Source organism: Thunnus albacares, chromosome 6 (genome assembly GCF_914725855.1).
Source record: "Thunnus albacares chromosome 6, fThuAlb1.1, whole genome shotgun sequence".
Classification (NCBI taxonomy): domain Eukaryota; kingdom Metazoa; phylum Chordata; class Actinopteri; order Scombriformes; family Scombridae; genus Thunnus; species Thunnus albacares.
The window spans coordinates 6,704,043-6,725,761 of record NC_058111.1 but is presented as its reverse complement, the minus strand read 5'-3'; the positions used below and the strand labels follow the sequence as shown (position 1 = coordinate 6,725,761).

The 21,719-nt window shown below is 40.0% G+C and overlaps 3 protein-coding genes across 3 annotated transcripts in view; 1 reads left to right on the top strand and 2 right to left on the bottom strand.

Moving 5' to 3' along the window:
- caln1 (calneuron 1) overlaps positions 1-21,719 on the top strand; it is a 192,928-nt gene that overhangs the window by 150,240 nt on the left and 20,969 nt on the right. The gene's annotated exons all lie outside the window — the stretch shown is intronic.
- On the bottom strand, positions 7,814-11,009 carry LOC122983867 (serine/threonine-protein kinase pim-1-like). Its single transcript, XM_044354042.1, has 9 exons — positions 10,928-11,009; positions 10,341-10,700; positions 9,773-9,934; positions 9,589-9,683; positions 9,393-9,440; positions 9,087-9,281; positions 8,796-8,976; positions 8,516-8,686; positions 7,814-8,401 (listed from the first exon to the last, which is right to left on the bottom strand). Exons 1-9 carry the CDS (start codon positions 10,977-10,979, stop codon positions 8,310-8,312), a joined length of 1,356 nt encoding a protein of 451 aa, XP_044209977.1. The 5' UTR covers positions 10,980-11,009; the 3' UTR covers positions 7,814-8,309.
- On the bottom strand, positions 17,610-20,372 carry LOC122983865 (serine/threonine-protein kinase pim-1-like). The gene is made up of 9 exons (XM_044354040.1): positions 20,249-20,372; positions 19,666-20,025; positions 19,109-19,270; positions 18,924-19,018; positions 18,729-18,776; positions 18,420-18,617; positions 18,129-18,309; positions 17,846-18,016; positions 17,610-17,731 (listed from the first exon to the last, which is right to left on the bottom strand). The coding sequence occupies exons 1-9, from the start codon at positions 20,298-20,300 to the stop codon at positions 17,640-17,642; spliced, it is 1,359 nt and encodes a 452-aa protein (XP_044209975.1). The 5' UTR covers positions 20,301-20,372; the 3' UTR covers positions 17,610-17,639.

The following is a 21,719-nucleotide window of genomic DNA, read 5'->3' as shown; positions in this document are numbered from 1 at the left end:
CCTCTCCTCGGATGACTGGGGGTGCTACAGGAACTACAAGTGGGGAAAAAAGTAAAAGTATTAAAGTAAAATGTCCAAAATAATCAGCCGAATTAGATGATTCCAATTAAAAACGATCCAGCCGCACTCGTCCACATCCGCCTTCCTGTCGAAGAGAAAACAGTGCTAGTGGTATTCATGTAATGAGCGGCCGTAAGTGGAAAACAAATCTTGATTGATGGCTGATGATTTTAAATGTGTGTAGGTGTGTGTGTGTGTGTGTGTGGTGTCGGTTTATCTGAGCCATGGGTGGTGCTGTAGTTGGTCAAGTGTGGGTCGCCGCTCGGGAACTTTGTTCAGACATTTCTGCAAGAAATCCTGGCATTCTGGAGAGAAAGAAGGAGAAGAAAGATGAAGGCAACAGCTTCAGCGATCCATCGAAACCTGAACTAAAATAAACAGAATTATGTCATGTTTGCCTATAAGCGTGTTTTTCGTACCTTTGGACAGCTTGTTGCTGATTTTTGGCTTGTTGTCCTTGAACTCTCTGGTCCTAAATGATTCCCTGTGCAGTATTTCATGCAGGACTATTCCCAGCTGCCAAACTGTTGTGGGGCCGGCACTGTAGGCATGACGACTGTACCACTCCGGGGGGGCGAAACATGAGGTACCTGAAATACACAGACATAATAAAGACTGGTGAGGAGGCGGAGAGGCTTTCTTTAAATGTAAAAGTCACCGATTGGTGAAGAGCGGGAGTAGTACCCAGACATCATACCGTAAAAGACGCGGCACAACGATCTTCTCTTAAAGAAGCAGCTCAAGCCAAAGTCAATGAGACGGACACGTGGGACGTCAGCGCCGGTCTCAATCAGGATGTTTTCCGTCTTGATGTCTCGGTGAAAGATGTTTTTATCCTGAAGTTCTATTGTAGCGTCCAGCAGCTGTTTCAATATGATCTGAGGAAGAGATGGAGAGAGGAGATGAGGGGAGAGGGAGTGTTTGATCTGCCAACATGGCCTTAACTTGCACACAAACACATATTCACCAGGATCCTCCAGTTACTTACCTTGGCCTCCTCCTCTTTTAAGCATCCTCCGTTGGCCTCATTGTAGTCGAAGAGGTCTACAGAGGGGACTGGTCTCTCCAGGACCAATATGAGCTCCTTGTCCAGATCATACCAGTCAAGCAGGGACACAGCTGATCCAGTCATACCGAGTTTTAACATCACGGCGACCTCCACAGAGAGCTGTTTCCCATTCTTATCCTGAAACATCAAAACAAATAGAAGGTTAAGGGAAAGAAGCTCCATAAATACTCATAAATCATCCATAATGCATTTAGTTCAGTCCAGGAAATGTTGGTGTTGCTCACTTACCACTTCTTTGCAGAACAGTTTGTTGCTTGCGACGTGTTTAATGGCTACCTACAAGACACAAACAGGTATTTGGTTAACACTTTCTGAACATACTGTGTCTGGCTGTGTTCAGACCAGCATGAAATATTAACCCTGCATAAAAAAATGCAGCAAAACAATGCAGGTTAAACATGAGAATGTGTATGTAACACTCACTGGTAAATTATCTGCTTTGCGGTAGCCGGCAAACACAGATCCACATCCTCCTTCACCAAGCTGGTTCCCCTCTTCATATTTGGCCTCAAACTCAGCTAAACAGAGACATTTTGTTTTAGTTCAGTTGTTTGTAACATTAATTCATTTCATGTTACTTAAAGCCTTCAATAATCTATCTACTAACCTCTGCGGGCCTCTACTGAGGAGGTGGAGTCCTCCTTGGTCTCTTCCAAACTCCTCTTCTTCTTCCTGGTTGGTCCTTCTCCATCAGCAGTGGCTCTCCTCTTAACGCCTCTCGGGGCCACAGATGTACTGCACCCCTCTAATGGGTTGCTGCTGCTGCTCTCTACAGATGAGAAACACCCAGAGTAATATTAGATTGTTGATGATGATTTAAAAAAAAGTACAGGGTTGGAGTTGAGATTTAGGTAGCCTAGCTTAGCATAAAGATTTGAGGCAGGGGGAAGAGTTACCCTGGCTCTGTCCAAAGTGGAAAAAATATGCCTCCCAACCCCTTTAACGTTGACACATTTGAAAACACATTTCTCTCTTCCCTCCAGTGGCATCTATCCATAGTTTTGTTTATATATATATTATAGATTTTTGACTTAAAAGCCAACAGTTTGTGTGTGTTTTGTGGATTATTCATTGCATTTAGGGTGCTGTTTTTGCAAAGAGATGTTGCTTTTCTTAAATTTTTAAATATAATTTGTTAATGCTGTGAGCACCAAAAATGGAATTTCATATCTCACCTCCATTGTTGTGGGATGAAGGGAAAAAAAACTTAGTGACAGATAAATTGGACAAATAAGACCAAAATATCTGCAATAAGCTTCGAGTTTCCGTTGAGGAGGACGCGGACTCCTTGTCATCCAGGTGAGGGTGAAAGCTCTTCCTCTTCTTCTCTAAAGGTCCCTCTCCGTGTTCCTCGACTTTCCTCTTCCCTCTTTTCACACCGACACCTTCTTCTGAGCCGTTACAAGGTTCGGCTTTAGAGACCCTTTTCCTCTTCTTGGGGGTCTCCTTGTCAGGACTGGCCTTTCTTTTCCTGGCCCTGGTCCTGCCATCCTTTGCAGTCTGTGGACTTTGTTGTGTCTGGCTGCTATTAATCTCTGCAAATGAGAAAACAGTGGAGCATTAATTTGTTGTGAATTTTTGTCACTAATTGTATAAAATAATCTTTTTTTTTTTTTAATATCAAGATACAGTTCAGACTCAGATCCCAGATACATTGTCAAGGTGAGAAAAAGTGCTCAGCAACAGGAATCTGAGAAATTAGTGCCAACTGATAAATGATATAAATGAGTATAAATAAGTGATTGCCAGTTTTTCTCACTTACTTCTTCTCCTAACAGTTGGAGATTGACAAGGTTTTTCAGAGTCTTTGTTCATGACGGCGTTAAAACCAGTGTTTAACACGATAACTTCGATGCAACGAGCGAATGTCGATCCAACGATTCAGTATCTGACAGTTTGTCCTGAATTCTGAGGCTTTAATGAACGGAACACGGAATGTTGTGTCATGTTCTGTTGTGACCTCACGTCAGTGACATCACACAAAATGCCTTTGATCAAAATGGCTGCCGAATATTAAATGAGATAAACTGTGTATGCGAGGCATTTAATCATGCATAATATTTATTTATATATAAGACTATAATGATGATTAACATTCTTTAAGTTTTAGTTAAAAATACTAAAGTCAAAAACATTATATACACACACACACACATAAATAAATAAATAAATTATACATATATAATGGCTGGTCCATATAGGCAGAGGAGGTTGATCCTCCTCTATTTTTGAGAGGCAAAAGGGAGATCAAAATATAAAAAAGAATATTTGGTTGAAATAAACCATTACCAAATCTCAGTATTTATAAAGTGTTTTTTCTCTCTTCTTTGGAAAAAATCCATTGCTGAAATTCTGTTTAAAATGCTTCAACAACGACACCTGCAGGGCAGGAGGAGAAAGAGCAGTGTGTGAAGTGGTGGTGGTGGTGGGGCGCAATTGGTGGAGGTGGAGTGGGGGACAGAGGAGGACAGGTGCCTGCTGTCCTCCGCAGGGCGGGATCTCTTACATTGGACTCAATGTATTTCTTTTTTTTTTTCATGCTAACCTGTGATTGGCCATGACACATAAAATGACGCTCTTCCCTTACTAATCAACAACCAGAATGCAATATTGACATCGAGTTGGTCCAATGATAGTTTCCAGATTTCATCTTCAATTCTCTCCACTGTAAGGCAGAGTAGCAGCAGTAGATAGATCCTCGCGTTAGCTAACACAACAGTTAGCTTGTTGTAGCAGCCTGAAGGACTCTTTATACATCCATGAAGGACTGTTAAGGACTGTTGTTAAGCTAACGGGAGAAATTATCTGGATTGTGCAGCAGTACGCTGTCGGGGAGGCTGGAGAGAGAAGCAACCGGAAAAACAACCAGGAGAGTTAGCTTGTCTGTCATTGTTGCTAATGATATCAGACTGGTTAAGCAGCAGCCGCAAAGTTCTGTTAACTAACATACAAGATGACCAACAGCTACAAATGGACGTTATGACATGAATACTTCATCTCCATGATAGAAAGAAGAAGACGTCAGATAACGTGAGTCAGATACAGCTTCTCTCTCTCTGTCTCTTTGGTTGCTAATTTCATCTCTGATGGTTAAATGTCTCTGTGTGGCTTTTTTGTGTTTTTTATCTCCTTAACAAGAATGCAGCAGAGATCATATAATGTGTTGTGGGTAACGTTAGTTTGCTAGTTGAAGTTACAGTGAGCTGTCTGGACTCACTCATTCATTCGTTTTTAATTGAGTGGTTGTTCAGTCACCTGTTGATGTGTGATTAGTGAATGAGTGCAGGAGGTCTGGCTGCTTGCTTCTGACAGTTCATTTAGTTCGTTTTAAGCTGAGCCGTATATTGAGTAATAAGCTTAAAGTAACTAGAATAACACGTGTTAACTACTGGTGTAACAGGCATATGAACTGCGGATTAATTGAAAAATTCAATTTCTCATTTGAGACAAAGTAAACAAACTGCTGTAAGTACAAGTCACGGACAGACAGCGTGTCGCTAACGTTAACAGGGATTTCGAAGAGCAACGATCAAACCAGCATCTAATTCGGTTCCGAAGTGACATTTGAGTTATGTTTACCTGCTGTTTAATGTGCTGCAGCTGAGCAGCTAATTAGCATCTGGCTGCTAACTGACGTTAGCGGTGAATGTTTGTTATCATCAAGTTTTGATGATGTGGACAGAGGCTGTTTCATTCACTGTTTAAAAGAGGAAGGTTTCATGCCTCATATTGCAATAACTGAGCATTTAATATTTTATATATTTTATTTTATTTTATTTTATTTAAACATTGGACATCTTAAATGTTGTCTTCATTTAAGACCATGGGCAAAAGTTTCTTGCTGTTTCTGGCTGTAAGTGTTACAGAATAAATGGAAAACAAAGTTTTATTTGTCTCCCCCCTTTTTTTCCGCTGATCCTAATAATGATCTGATCCGTGACTCAAATCCGTGATACGATCCGAACCGTGAGTTTTGTGTTATATATTTCTGTATACTAAGAAAATATATTGGAAACACAATTGTTGTCACAATAGAACAGTACTATAAATTTGAATTTCACTTTGTTGGTAAAATGACACATTTGCAGGGCTGTAGTCAACCAAAGAAAATCTTAGTCGACTGAAATCGTACATAATCTTCAACTAATTGATTAGTCGTGGGTGGGTTGGGGGGTGTAACGGGAGAGAGTGCACAGTGAACTCACATTTCTCCGTTTCGCCTCTTCCGGTTATGCTAACCTATTGTTGCTAACTTCAGAGCTAACACCCTTCACTTTTGCAGCACTTGGGGAAACAACAGACGTGACTTTTTAGCATTTATTAACTGTTACACTTTAGTCTGTATTGTACATTTACTGCCAGACTGAGAACTTACCGCTAACCTTTTCCTCTGCTCCGCTCGCATCCACCGTCACTTTCCCGCCGCTCTTTCCCCACTTGCTACGCAAACATACTAACCACTGCCCTATTCCTAAACTGAGTTACGTTACTGATATTTAGCGTTATTTTTGGCATTAAAAAATATGTTTTGGCCTGGAGGAGGTTCGTTGATAATATTAAAGGAGAAACACAGATTCAGTAAACGTTGGGAACCGTTAGACCCAGCAGTCTCCGTTAGGTTGGGCGAGTTCAAAGTTGTGAAACTAACGGGGGTGTTTCGAATACACCCCGTTGTTTTCACAGGTTATTTGTTAGTCTGTCCCTCCCGCCACAGGAAATAATGGGTTAATCCTGGAAAGCTGTTGATGTAGAACTTTTCTCCTTATGAAAATAACACAGAGATTATTCGACCAATGAGAATTTAGTCGGACGAGAGCGTATTGACCAACATACACACACACACACACCCACAGGTTGGTTTTATGAACTGTTCATATTAAACAAAAACTTAAACTCCCAAAAATGAATACATAATGATTATTTAAGTTATTTTTATTTGTTATTTTAAGTAGTATATTTTTACAAACCATGCTGCAGGCAGACAGTAATTAAAATATTGTGTGACAAATAATCTCAACTCAAGGTCCACTTACTAGCTTTGTCAGAGCTTTCAGCCACATATCACACTCTTAATCAGTGAAAGAAGCTGACTTTTAAATTTCTTGTCAGTCCAGATGCCTTTTCAAAAAAGTTAAGTTTCCCTATAATGTTTGAAATTATAGTATTGTTTTTCAGAAACAGTGTGGCATCATCAGGAAACTGACTTATGTTTGATAATTAAGTGATAGTATAAAGTTCACCTGATTAAAAAAAAAACAAAGAAAAAAAGAAATTCTGCACCTAAAATAAATACAGTGAGTTGAAATTTAGGTGACGAGCCCTGGTTAAGAGATAAACTACTGCAATATATTAGTACAGAACATGAGTTCAAGGAGGACTTGCCACCTAATTCATTATCACTATAAAATTATGTGGTACATGATTGTCCTTAAGAATATTAAAAAACAGCAAATGTGTGTGAATATTTCTCCCTCAAACAATTTACAAAGACATATAAGTAGTTCTGTTCTGACTGAAGTAGAGCATTTAAAGGTATCCTTTGACGTTTCTGACCACTAGTAACGCTATGGAACAATGTTTTTATGAGTGGGTCCCCACTTTATTTACCTCGTGCATGCATATAATGACACATATACGGGTGAGGCAATACAGAATCCCACCAGTGGTTTTACACTATTCCAAAATCTACAAGGTGGTAAGGTGCCAAGAAACACAGTAATGCACGAACAAAGGAGGAAGATTGATTGCTGGCAAGTAAAAGAGATTTAAACAATACAGGTTTCAAAATGTCAAAATAAAAGAGTTTTCAAATGGCAGAGGAAATGTCAGGGAAACACACTCAACACGTTTGTTGACTAATACTGTTGAATTATACTCTTGTGTAAGGAGTGTTTTTGTCCAGGTTTTAAAAAGGGAAGAAGGCTAGCTGGGTCTAGGATAGTCATGTTGGATTGGTTGGTTAGTGGTTTGGCTGGTGACTCGGCCCAACAGTTTAGTCCAGAGCAAGATACTATATCTTGACTGGCCAAATTATCAATATTGACACTTGTGGTCCCCAGAGAATGATTGCTAATAATTTTGGTGACTCCCTCAAGATTTCCACTCGTGCTACCAATTTTCCTTTAAGGCAGCCCCAGCAGTAACTAATCACTTGTAGCATTTTTGTGGATATTCATGGTCCTCAGAGGATTAATCCATGTGTTTTGGTGACCCTTCTGACTTTGCACAAGGTAAAAATCACAACCGTTCATTTCATGAGCAGGTTTATCCTCTGAGTTTAATTTTACATTTCAATGTGCTAATATTATTTATGTTTATCTGCAGTCATTCAGCTGATGAATGTTGAATTTAATGGATAATAGAGAGCTGTCTGACAAGAAGTTATTTCACCTAATTATTCAAACTTTTTCTAATTTATCACTTCTGGCTTGTCTTTTTGATGATCCTGCAACAAGCAGAAAACAGGCTGACATCAAATGAACAGATGAATGATATTTATTGTCAGTATACTCAGGTACAATGAGATTTCACATGGCTTCTCCTGATGTAGTTATAATAAATAAATGTAAAATGTTATTGAAAATTAAAAGAAAATTTATATCACTCAAAAAGCAATAAGAAAGATTATGATGATTCTCTGTGGTCTAAACATAAAAAAAGGATTCTTTCATTTTCTTTTTTTTAAATGTTTATTTTCATGGACTTATTGTGGACATTATTATCGTTATTGTTGTCTTTCTGATTACGTTTGTCATTATTATGACATAATGGCACGTTGGCTCCTAATTGCTCATCAGCAGCAGCTCCTGACCCAGCCCAAGCTCTCTAAGAAGACGAGGAAAAACTCCCCAAAATCCTGAGACCGGAAGGAAAATGGGAAGAAACCTCGGGAAAGGCAATTCAAAGAGAGATCCCCTCTCCTCGGATGACTGGGGGTGCTACAGGAACTACAAGTGGGGAAAAAAGTAAAAGTATTAAAGTAAAATGTCCAAAATAATCAGCCGAATTAGATGATTCCAATTAAAAACGGTCCAGCCGCACTCGTCCACATCCGCCTTCCTGTCGAAGAGAAAACAGTGCTAGTGGTATTCATGTAATGAGCGGCCGTAAGTGAAAATAAATCTTGATTGATGGCTGATGATTTTAAATGTGTGTAGGTGTGTGTGTGTGTGGTGTCGGTTTATCTGAGCCATGGGTGGTGCTGTAGTTGGTCAAGTGTGGGTCGCCGCTCGGGAACTTTGTTCAGACATTTCTGCAAGAAATCCTGGCATTCTGGAGAGAAAGAAGGAGAAGAAAGATGAAGGCAACAGCTTCAGCGATCCATCGAAACTTGAACTAAAATAAACAGAATTATGTCATGTTTGCCTATAAGCGTGTTTTTCATACCTTTGGACAGCTTGTTGCTGATTTTTGGCTTGTTGTCCTTGAACTCTCTGGTCCTAAATGATTCCCTGTGCAGTATTTCATGCAGGACTATTCCCAGCTGCCAAACTGTTGTGGGGCCGGCACTGTAGGCATGACGACTGTACCACTCCGGGGGGGCGAAACATGAGGTACCTGAAATACACAGACATAATAAAGACTGTGAGGATGAGGCGGAGAGGCTTTCTTTAAATGTAAAAGTCACCGATTGGTGAAGAGCGGGAGTAGTACCCAGACATCATACCGTAAAAGACGCGGCACAACGATCTTCTCTTAAAGAAGCAGCTCAAGCCAAAGTCAATGAGACGGACACGTGGGACGTCAGCGCCGGTCTCAATCAGGATGTTTTCCAACTTGATGTCTCTGTGAAAGATGTTTTTATCCTGAAGTTCTATTGTAGCGTCCAGCAGCTGTTTCAATATGATCTGAGGAAGAGATAGAGAGAGGAGATGAGGGGAGAGGGAGTGTTTGATCTGCCAACATGGCCTTAACTTGCACACAAACACATATTCACCAGGATCCTCCAGTTACTTACCTTGGCCTCCTCCTCTTTTAAGCATCCGTTGGCCTCATTGTAGTCGAAGAGGTCTACAGAGGGGACTGGTCTCTCCAGGACCAATATGAGCTCCTTGTCGAGATCATACCAGTCCAGCAGGGACACAGCTGATTCAGTCATACCGAGTTTTAACATCACGGCGACCTCCACAGAGAGCTGTTTCCCATTCTTATCCTGAAACATCAAAACAAATAGAAGGTTAAGGGAAAGAAGCTCCATAAATACTCATAAATAATCCATAATGCATTTAGTTCAGTCCAGGAAATGTTGGTGTTGCTCACTTACCACTTCTTTGCAGAACACTTTGTTGTTTGCGACGTGTTTAATGGCTACCTACAAGACACAAACAGGTATTTGGTTAACACTTTCTGAACATACTGTGTCAGGCTGTGTTCAGACCAACATGAAATATTAACCCTGCATAAAAAAAATGCAGCAAAACAATGCAGGTTAAACATGAGAATGTGTATGTAACACTCACTGGTAAATGATCTGCTTTGCGATAGCCGGCAAACACAGATCCACATCCTCCTTCACCAAGCTGGTTCCCCTCTTCATATTTGGCCTCAAACTCAGCTAAACAGAGACATTTTGTTTTAGTTCAGTTGTTAGGAACATTAATTCATTTCATGTTACTTAAAGCCTTCAATAATCTATCTACTAACCTCTGCGGGCCTCTACTGAGCAGGTGGAGTCCTCCTTGGTCTCTTCCAAGCTCCTCTTCTTCTTCCTGGTTGGTCCTTCTCCATCAGCAGTGGCTCTCCTCTTAACGCCTCTCGGGGCCACAGATGTACTGCACCCCTCTAATGGGTTGCTGCTGCTGCTCTCTACAGATGAGAAACACCCAGAGTAATATTAGATTGTTGATGATGATTTAAAAAAAAGTACAGGGTTGGAGTTGAGATTTAGGTAGCCTAGCTTAGCATAAAGATTTGAGGCAGGGGGAAGAGTTACCCTGGCTCTGTCCAAAGTGGAAAAAATATGCCTCCCAACACCTTTAACGTTGACGCATTTAAAAACACATTTCTCTCTTCCCTCCAGTGGCATCTATCCATAGTTTTGTTTATATATATATTATAGGTTTTTGACTTAAAAGCCAACAGTTTGTGTGTGTTTTGTGGATTATTCGTTGCATTTAGGGTGCTGTTTTTGCAAAGAGATGTTGCTTTTCTTAAATTTTTAAATATAATTTGTTAATGCTGTGAGCACCAAAAATGGAATTTCATATCTCACCTCCATTGTTGTGGGATGACGGGAAAAAAAACTTAGTGACAGATAAATTGGACAAATAAGACCAAAATATCTGCAATAAGCTTTGATTGTCCGTTGAGGAGGACGCGGACTCCTTGTCATCCAGGTGAGGGTCAAAGCTCTTCTTCTTCTTCTCTAAAGGTCCCTCTCCATGTTCCTCGACTTTCCTCTTCCCTCTTTTCACACCGACACCTTCTTCTGAGCCGTTACAAGGTTCGGCTTTAGAGACCCTTTTCCTCTTCTTGGGGGTCTCCTTGTCAGGACTGGCCTTTCTTTTCCTGGCCCTGGTCCTGCCATCCTTTGCAGCCTGTGGACTTTGTTGTGTCTGGCTGCTATTAATCTCTGCAAATGAGAAAACAGTGGAACATTAATTAGTTGTGATTTTTTGTCACTAATTGTATAAAATAATCTTTTTTTATATATATATCAAGACACAGTTCAGACTCAGATCCCAGATACATTGTCAAGGTGAGAAAAAGTGCTCAGCAACAGGAATCTGAGAAATTAGTGCCAACTGATAAATGATATAAATGAGTATAAATAAGTGATTGCCAGTTTTTCTCACTTACTTCTTCTCCTAACAGTTGGAGATTGACAAGGTTTTTCAGAGTCTTTGTTCATGACGGCGTTTAAACAAGTGTTTAACACGATAACTTCAATACAACGAGCGAATGTCGATCCAACTATTCAGTATCTGACAGTTTGTCCTGAATTCTGAGGCTTTGATGAACGGAACACGGAATGTTGTGTCATGTTCTGTTGTGACCTCACGTCAGTGACATCACACAAAATGCCTTTGATCAAAATGGCTGCCGAATATTAAATGAGATAAACTGTGTATGTGAGGCATTTAATCATGCATCATATTTATTTATATATAAGACTATAATGATGATTAACATTCTTTAAGTTTTAGTTAAAAATACTAAAGTCAAAAACATTATATACAGTTTAACATATATACACATATTACACACACACACACACAAATAAATAAATTGTACATATATAATGGCTGGTCCATATAGGCAGAGGAGGTTGATACTCTATTTTTAAGAGGCAAAAGGGAGATCAAAATATAAAAAAGAATATTTGGTTGAAATAAACCATTACCAAATCTCAGTATTTATAAAGTGTTTTTTTCTCTCTTCTTTGGAAAAAATCCATTGCTGAAATTCTGTTTAAAATGCTTCAACAACGACACCTGCAGGGCAGGAGGAGAAAGAGCAGTGTGTGAAGTGGTGGTGGTGGGGGGGGGGCGCAATTGGTGGAGGTGGAGTGGGGGGACAGAGGAGGACGGGTGCCTGCTGTCCTCCGCAGGGCGGGATCTCTTACATTGGACTCAATGTATTTCATTTTTTTTCATGCTAATCTGTGATTGGCCATGACACATAAAATGACGCTCCTCCCTTACTAAACAACAGAATGCAATATTGACATCGAGTTGGTCCAATGATAGTTTCCAGATTTCATCTTCAATTCTCTCCACTGTAAGGCAGAGTAGCAGCAGTAGATAGATCCTCGTGTTAGCTAACACAACAGTTAGCTTGTTGTAGCAGCCTGAAGGCCTCTTTATACATCCATGGAAGGACTGTTAAGGACTGTTGTTAAGCTAACGGGAGAAATTATCTGGATTGTGCAGCAGTACGCTGTCGGGGAGGCTGGAGAGAGAAGCAACCGGAAAAACAACCAGGAGAGTTAGCTTGTCTGTCATTGTTGCTAATGATATCAGACTGGTTAAGCAGCAGCCGCAAAGTTCTGTTAACTAACAAACAAGATGACCAACAGCTACAAATGGACGTTATGACATGAATACTTCATCTCCATGATAGAAAGAAGAAGACATCAGATAACGTGAGTCTGATACAGCTTCTCTCTCTCTGTCTCTTTGGTCGCTAATTTCATCTCTGATGGTTAAATGTCTCTGTGTGGCTTTTTTGTGTTTTTTATCTCCTTAACAAGAATGCAGCAGATATCATATAATGTGTTGTGGGTAACGTTAGTTTGCTTGTTGAAGTTACAGTGAGCTGTCTGGACTCATTCATTCATTCGTTTTTAATTGAGTGGTTGTTCAGTCACCTGTTGATGTGTGATTAGTGAATGAGTGCAGGAGGTCTGGCTGCTTGTTTCTGACAGTTCATTTAGTTCGTTTTAAGCTGAGCCGTATATTGAGTAATAAGCTTAAAGTAACTAGAATAACACGTGTTAACTACTGGTGTAACAGGCATATGAACTGCGGATTAATTGCAAAATTCAATTTCTCATTTGAGACAAAGTAAACAAACTGCTGTAAGTACAAGTCACGGACAGACAGCGTGTCGCTAACGTTAACAGGGATTTCGAAGAGCAACGATCAAACCAGCATCTAATTCGGTTCCGAAGTGACATTTGAGTTATGTTTACCTGCTGTTTAATGTGCTGCAGCTGAGCAGCTAATTAGCATCTAGCTGCTAACTGACGTTAGCATAGTTTTGATGATGTGGACAGAGGCTGTTTCATTCACTGTTTAAAAGAGGAAGGTTTCATGCCTCATATTGCAATAACTGAGCATTGAATATTTTATATATTTTATTTTAATTTATTTAAATATTGGACATCTTAAATGTTGTTTTCATTGAAGACCATGGGCAAAAGTTACTTGCTGTTTCTGGCTGTAAGTGTGTTACAGAATAAATGGAAAACAAAGTTTTATTTGTCTCCCCCTTTTTTTCCGCTGATCCTAATAATGATCTGATCCGTGACTCAAATCCGTGATACGATCCGAACCGTGAGTTTTGTGTTATATATTTCTGTATACTAAGAAAATATATTGGAAACACGTGTAAATCATGTGATATGTTTTCTGTTTTTGATGAGAACATAATTTTGTTGTCACAATAGAACAGTACTATAAATTTGAATTTCACTTTGTTGGTAAAATGACACATTTGCAGGGCTGTAGTCAACCAAAGAAAATCTTAGTCGACTGAAATCGTACATAACCTTCAACTAATTGATTAGTCGTGGGTGGGTTGGGGGTGTAACGGGAGAGAGTGCACAGTGAACTCACATTTCTCCGTTTTGCCTCTTCCGGTTAGGCTAACCTATTGTTGCTAACTTCAGAGCTAACACCCTTCACTTTTGCAGCACTTGGGGAAACAACAGACGTGACTTTTTGTCATTTATTAACTGTTACACTTTAGTCTGTACTGTACATTTACTGCCAGACTGAGAACTTACCGCTAACCTTTTCCTCTGCTCCGCTCGCATCCACCGTCACTTTCCCGCCGCTCTTTCCCCACTTGCTACGCAAACATACTAACCACTGCCCTATTCCTAAACTGAGTTACGTTACTGATATTTAGCGTTATTTTTGGCATTAAAAAATATGTTTTGGCCTGGAGGAGGTTCGTTGGTAATATTACAGGAGAAACACAGATTCAGTAAACGTTGGGAACCGTTAGACCCAGCAGTCTCCGTTAGGTTGGGCGAGTTCAAAGTTGTGAAACTAACGGGGGTGTTTTGAATACACCCCCGTTGTTTTCACAGGTTATTTGTTAGTCTGCCCCTCCCGCCACAGGAAATAATGGGTTAATCCTGGAAAGCTGTTGATGTAGCACTTTTCTCCTTATGAAAATAACACGGAGATTATTCGACCGATGAGAATTTAGTCGGACGAGAGCGTATTGACCAACATATACACACACAGGTTGGTTTTATGAAGTGTTCATATTAAACAAACACTTAAACTCCCAAGAATGAATACATAATGATTATTTAAGTTATTTTTATTTATTTTACGTAGTATATTTTTACAAACCATGCTGCAGGCAGACAATAATTAAAACATTGTGTGACAAAATAATCGCAACTCAAGGTCCACTTACTAGCCTTTCCAGAGCTTTCAGCCACATATCACGCTCTTAATCAGTGAAAGGAGCTGACTTTTAAATTTCTTGTCAGTCCAGATGCCTTTTCAAAAAAGTTAAGTTTCCCTATAATGTTTGAAATTATAGTATTGTTTTTCAGAAACAGTGTGGCATCATCAGGAAACTGACTTATGTTTGATAATTAAGTGATACTATAAAGTTCACCTGATAAAAACAAACAAACAAACAAAAAAAGAAATTCTGCACCTAAAATAAATACAGTGAGTTGAAATTTAGGTGACGAGCCCTGGCTAAGAGATAAACTACTGCATTGGTACAGAACATGAGTTCTGACTCGCCACCTAATTCATTATCACTTTAAAATGATGTGGTACATGATTGTCCTTAAGAATATTAAAAAACAGCAAATGTGTGTGAATATTTCTCCCTCAAACAATTTACAAAGACACATAAGTAGTTCTGTTCTGACTGAAGTAGCGCATTTAAAGGTATCCTTTGATGTTTCTGACCACTAGTAACGCTATGGAACAATGTTTTTATGAGTGGGTCCCCACTTTATTTACCTCGTGCATGCATATAATGACACATATACGGGTGAGGCAATACAGAATCCCACCAGTGGTTTTACACTATTCCAAAATCTACAAGGTGGTAAGGTGCCAAGAAACACAGTAATGCACGAACAAAGGAGGAAGATTGCTGGCAAGTAAAAGAGATTTAAACAAAACAGGTTTCAAAATGTCAAAACAAAAGTTTTCAAATGGCAGAGGAAATGTCAGGGAAACATACTCAACACGTTTGTTGACTAGTACTGTTGAATTATACTCTTGTGTAAGGAGTGTTTTTGTCCAGTTTTTAAAAAGGGAAGAAGGCTAGCTGGGTCTAGGATAGTCATGTTGGATTGGTTGTGTAGCCTGTCTACCCTCTATACTATGTGGATGGGGCCCTGAGTTCTTTATCCTAATTTTCTTTGTTATATTATCTCCAATTTATTTAATGTTCTTTGCTTGGGTCACTTTGGAAATCCTATATCTCTTGAATATAACTTATTGTGAGACCACAGTGTAACAAACAATTGAGTGTACTAAACCTTTAACACAGTACAATACCACACTCTAATATAAGTTGGTATAGGGTATGAAGGCTATATAGCTTTTAACCTCTGAAATAGTGAACACACTCAGAAACCATTTAAAATTAGAAGTAATAATTTCCTCCTTTAATTCTAAAGCAAAATTAAATGAAAATAATATTAAATTAAATACCAGGAGTGTTCACTGCTTTTGTTTCACAAGTCACACAGTAGTTTTCCCTTTTTACCTTTCCAACTTTAAATTATATGCTTTTACTTGTCCACTGAATTATTTTAGTGACCAAACACACGCACACATTATCACTCTATGCTAAGCCGGCAAAAAGGATATAACAAAATAAAATAAAAGCGTTGCAGGCCTGATGCGGTGCTTGTGATCGTAGGGACCAAAAACTTAGTGGTCGCTTCATTCAAGTTTAGAGTATGAAACAAATAAAGCAGGTCGGTATCTTTTTAAGAGTTACGGGATCCTCCAGAGAAAGCTAACAGTCCACAGGTCTCTGTCCATGAGCAGGATGGCAGCACTCGGGCATATTCACGGAGTTTGGTGGTTATCCAGCGTTGCCAGAGGAACTCTGAGCATCCCCGGGTGGCTCAGAGCGATATCTGGTTGTTGTCCCTCGTTTCCAGGTCGGAATAAGTCCAGACGAAGCTACTTTGTCGAGCTGGGTTAGCTAGCAGCAGCCTACAGTCCGTTCACATTGCTAACTCACCGCTCACTTCATTAACGAGCAGCCTCTTTCAAGTTGACTACAGCGCAGCAGACTTCGGATAGAAGTTATCTGTTACTTCCAAAACTTGTCCTCTTACAGATTATCGAGCTGACAATCTAAGACTCAGGTACATCTATACTTTTTCCTGCACAACTTCGGATATCCCCCAGAAAAACTCCCGCATTAGCTCGTTCACCGCCTGCTGCTTTCTTCTCCGCTCCTCCAGTTTCTCTCCTCTTTCTTACTCCCCCTGTCTGCGTACACACACACGTCAGCCAAGTAACACACACAAACCTATTTGACCACATTCACCTCTCCAGAAAGACACCACTCTATTTAATTAGCAGCTTTTTTATCAAAAAGAAATAAAATAAAATACCTGTATGCATTTTTAACATCCTTAACATGTTTACTCATGAACTTGACCTTTTTAAACACAATGAGAAATATGAATTTTAACCATACTCTTTTAACAAACCCTATTTATCTATTTATCTGTCACAGACAACTATTTATAAACATATTTTTAACTGGGCTACAGTTGGTTAGTGGGTTGGCTGCTGACTCGGCCCAACAGTTTAGTCCAGAGCAAGATACTATATCTTGACTGGCCAAATTACCAATATTGACACTTGTGGTCCCCAGAGAATGATTGCTAATAATTTTGGTGACTCTCTCAAGATTTCCACTCGTGCTACCAATTTTCTTTTAAGGCAGCCCCAGCGTAACTAATCACTTGTAGCATTTTTGTGGATATTCACGGTGAATGTTGAATTTAATCGATAATAGAGAGCTGTCTGACAAGAAGTTATTTCACCTAATTATTCAAACTTTTTCTAATTTATCACTTCTGGCTTGTCTTTTTGATAGTCCTGCAACAAGCAGAAAACAGGCTGACATCAAATGAACAGATGAATGATATTTATTGTCATTATACTCAGGTACAATGAGATTTCACATGGCTTCTCCTGATGTAGTTATAATAAATAAATGTAAAATGTTATTGAAAATTAAAAGAAAGCAATAAGAAAGATTATGATGATTCTCTGTGGTCTAAACATAAAAAAAGGATTCTTTCATTTTCTTTTTTTTAAATGTTTATTTTCATGGACTTATTGTGGACATTATTATCGTTATTGTTGTCTTTCTGATTACGTTTGTCATTATTATGACATAATGGCTCGTTGGCTCCTAATTGCTCATCAGCAGCAGCTCCTGACCCAGCCCAAGCTCTCTAAGAAGACGAGGAAAAACTCCCCAAAATCCTGCGGCCAGAAAGAGGAAAATGGGAAGAAACCTCGGGAAAGGCAATTCAAAGAGAGATCCCCTCTCCTCGGATGACTGGGGGTGCTACAGGAACTACAAGTGGGGAAAAAAGTAAAAGTATTAAAGTAAAATGTCCAAAATAATCAGCCGAATTAGATGATTCCAATTAAAAACGGTCCAGCCGCACTCGTCCACATCCGCCTTCCTGTCGAAGAGAAAACAGTGCTAGTGGTATTCATGTAATGAGCGGCCGTAAGTGGAAAATAAATCTTGATTGATGGATTGATGGATGATTTTAAATGTGTGTAGGTGTGTGTGTGTGTGTGTGTGTGGTGTCGGTTTATCTGAGCCATGGGTGGTGCTGTAGTTGGTCAAGTGTGGGTCGCCGCTCGGGAACTTTGTTCAGACATTTCTGCAAGAAATCCTGGCATTCTGGAGAGAAAGAAGGAGAAGAAAGATGAAGGCAACAGCTTCAGCGATCCATCGAAACATGAACTAAAATAAACAGAATTATGTCATGTTTGCCTATAAGCGTGTTTTTCATACCTTTGGACAGCTTGTTGCTGATTTTTGGCTTGTTGTCCTTGAACTCTCTGGTCCTAAATGATTCCCTGTGCAGTATTTCATGCAGGACTATTCCCAGCTGCCAAACTGTTGTGGGGCTGGCACTGTAGGCATGACGACTGTACCACTCCGGGGGGGCGAAACATGAGGTACCTGAAATACACAGACATAATAAAGACTGTGAGGATGAGGAGGCGGAGAGGCTTTCTTTAAATGTAAAAGTCACCGATTGGTGAAGAGCGGGAGTAGTACCCAGACATCATACCGTAAAAGACGCGGCACAACGATCTTCTCTTAAAGAAGCAGCTCAAGCCAAAGTCAATGAGACGGACACGTGGGACGTCAGCGCCGGTCTCGATCAGGATGTTTTCCGTCTTGATGTCTCTGTGAAAGATGTTTTTATCCTGGAGTTCTATTGTAGCGTCCAGCAGCTGTTTCAATATGATCTGAGGAAGAGATAGAGAGAGGAGATGAGGGGAGAGGGAGTGTTTGATCTGCCAACATGGCCTTAACTTGCACACAAACACATATTAACCAGGATCCTCCAGTTACTTACCTTGGCCTCCTCCTCTTTTAAGCAGCCTCCGTTGGCCTCATTGTAGTCGAAGAGGTCTACAGAGGGGACTGGTCTCTCCAGGACCAATATGAGCTCCTTGTCCAGATCGTACCAGTCCAGCAGGGACACAGCTGATCCAGTCATACCGAGTTTTAACATCACGGCGACCTCCACAGAGAGCTTTTTCCCATTCTTATCCTGAAACATCAAAACAAATAGAAGGTTAAGGGAAAGAAGCTCCGTAAATACTCATAAATCATCCATAATACATTTAGTTCAGTCCAAGAAATGTTGGTGTTGCTCACTTACCACTTCTTTGCAGAACAGTTTGTTGCTTGCGACGTGTTTAATGGCTACCTACAAGACACAAACAGGTATTTGGTTAACACTTTCTGAACATACTGTGTCGGGCTGTGTTCAGACCAACATGAAATATTAACCCTGCATTAAAAAATGCAGCAAAACAATGCAGGTTAAACATGAGAATGTGTATGTAACACTCACTGGTAAATTATCTGCTTTGCGGTAGCCGGCAAACACAGATCCACATCCTCCTTCACCAAGCTGGTTCCCCTCTTCATATTTGGCCTCAAACTCAGCTAAACAGTGACATTTTTGATTTAGTTCAGTTGTTTGTAACATTAATTCATTTCATGTTACTTAAAGCCTTCAATAATCTATCTACTAACCTCTGCGGGCCTCTACTGAGCAGGTGGAGTCCTCCTTGGTCTCTTCCAAGCTCCTCTTCTTCTTCCTGGTTGGTCCTTCTCCATCAGCAGTGGCTCTCCTCTTAACGCCTCTCGGGGCCACAGATGTACTGCACCCCTCTAATGGGTTGCTGCTGCTGCTCTCTACAGATGAGAAACACCCAGAGTAATATTAGATTGTTGATGATGATTTAAAAAAAAAAAGTACAGGGTTGGAGTTGAGATTTAGGTAGCCTAGCTTAGCATAAAGATTTGAGGCAGGGGGAAGAGTTACCCTGGCTCTGTCCAAAGTGGAAAAAATATGCCTCCCAACACCTTTAACGTTGACGCATTTAAAAACACATTTCTCTCTTCCCTCCAGTGGCATCTATCCATAGTTTTGTTTATATTATAGATTTTTGACTTAAAAGCCAACAGTTTGTGTGTGTTTTGTGGATTATTCATTGCATTTAGGGTGCTGTTTTTGCAAAGAGATGTTGCTATTTTTAAATATAATTTGTTAATGCTGTGAGCACCAAAAGTGGAATTTCATATCTCACCTCCATTGTTGTGGGATGAAGGGAAAAAAAACTTAGTGACAGATAAATTGGACAAATAAGACCAAAATATCTGCAATAAGCTTCGAGTTTCCGTTGAGGAGGACGCGGACTCCTTGTCATCCAGGTGAGGGTGAAAGCTCTTCTTCTTCTTCTCTAAAGGTCCCTCTCCATGTTCCTCGACTTTCCTCTTCCCTCTTTTCACACCGACACCTTCTTCTGAGCCGTTACAAGGTTCGGCTTTAGAGACCCTTTTCCTCTTCTTGGGGGTCTCCTTGTCAGGACTGGCCTTTCTTTTCCTGGCCCTGGTCCTGCCATCCTTTGCAGCCTGTGGACTTTGTTGTGTCTGGCTGCTATTAATCTCTGCAAATGAGAAAACAGTGGAACATTAATTAGTTGTGAATTTTTGTCACTAATTGTATAAAATCATCTTTTTTTTAATGTCAAGACACAGTTCAGACTCAGATCCCAGATACATTGTCAAGGTGAGAAAAAGTGCTCAGCAACAGGAATCTGAGAAATTATTGCCAACTGATAAATGATATAAATGAGTATAAATAAGTGATTGCTAGTTTTTCTCACTTACTTCTTCTCCTAACAGTTGGAGATTGACAAGGTTTTGCGGAGTCTTTGTTCATGACGGCGTTTAAACAAGTGTTTAACACGATAACTTCAATACAACGAGCGAATGTTGATCCAACGATTCAGTATCTGACAGTTTGTCCTGAATTCTGAGGCTTTGATGAACGGAACACAGAATGTTGTGTCATGTTCTGTTGTGACCTCACGTCAGTGACATCACACAAAATGCCTTTGATCAAAATGGCTGCCGGATATTAAATGAGATAAACTGTGTATGTGAGGCATTTAATCATGCATAATATTTATTTATATATAAGACTATAATGATGATTAACATTCTTTAAGTTTTAGTTAAAAACATTATATACATATTATACACATATTACACACACACACACATACACATAAAAAAATACATTTATATAGATAGATAGATAGATATCAGTGGAGGCTGGTCCATAGAGGCAGAGAAGGTTGATCCTCCTCTATTTTTGAGAGGCAAAAGGGAGATCAAAATATAAAAAAGAATATTTGGTTGAAATAAACCATTACCAAATCTCAGTATTTATCAAGTATTTTTTCTCTCTGGAAAAAATCCATTGCTGAAATCCGGTTTAAAATGCTTCAACAGCGACACCTGCAGGGCAGGAGGAGAAAGAGCAGTGTGTGAAGTGGTGGTGGTGGGGGGGCGCAATTGGTGGAGGTGGAGTGGGGGGACAGAGGAGGACGGGTGCCTGCTGTCCTCCGCAGGACGGGATCTCTTACATTGGACTCAATGTATTTCTTTTTTTTCCATGCAAATCTGTGATTGGCCATCACACATAAAATGACGCTCCTCCCTTACTAATCAACAACCAGAATGCAATGTTGACATCAAGTTGATCCAATGATAGTTTCAAGATTTCATCTTCAATTCTCTCCACTGTAAGGCAGAGTAGCAGCAGTAGATAGATCCTTGCGTTAGCCAACGCAACGGTTAGCTTGTTGTAGCAGCCTGAAGGCCTCTTTATACATCCATGGAAGGACTGTTAAGGACTGTTGTTAAGCTAACGGGAGAAATTATCTGGTCTGTGCAGCAGGACGCTGCCGTGGAGGCTGGAGAGAGAAGCAACCGGAGAAACAACCAGGAGAGTTAGCTTGTTTGTCATTGTTGCTAATGATATCAGACTGGTTAAGCAGCAGCCACAAAGTTCTGTTAACTAACAAACAAGATGACCAACAGCTACAAATGGACGTTATGGCATGAATACTTCATCTTCATGATAGAAAGAAGAAGACGTCAGATAACGTGAGTCAGATACAGCTTCTCTCTCTCTGTCTCTTTGGTTGCTAATTTCATCTCTGATGGTTAAATGTCTCTGTGTTTTTTATCTCCTTAACAAGAATGCAGCAGATATCATATAATATGTTGTGGGTAACGTTAGTTTGCTAGTTGAAGTTACAGTGAGCTGTCTGGACTCATTCATTCGTTTTTA

Coding starts and splice junctions, on each gene's coding strand:
- LOC122983867 (XM_044354042.1), bottom strand. CDS start 10,979: ATGAACAAAGACTCTGAAAAACCTTGTCAATCTCCAACTGTTAGGAGA. Junction 9,684..9,772: donor CTCAGTAGAGGCCCGCAGAG/GTTAGTAGATAG, acceptor GTCTCTGTTTAG/CTGAGTTTGAGGCCAAATAT. Junction 8,402..8,515: donor CAGCAACAAGCTGTCCAAAG/GTATGAAAAACA, acceptor CTTTCTCTCCAG/AATGCCAGGATTTCTTGCAG.
- LOC122983865 (XM_044354040.1), bottom strand. CDS start 20,300: ATGAACAAAGACTCCGCAAAACCTTGTCAATCTCCAACTGTTAGGAGA. Junction 20,026..20,248: donor TCCAACTGTTAGGAGAAGAA/GTAAGTGAGAAA, acceptor TCTCATTTGCAG/AGATTAATAGCAGCCAGACA. Junction 18,618..18,728: donor AACTGTTCTGCAAAGAAGTG/GTAAGTGAGCAA, acceptor TTGATGTTTCAG/GATAAGAATGGGAAAAAGCT.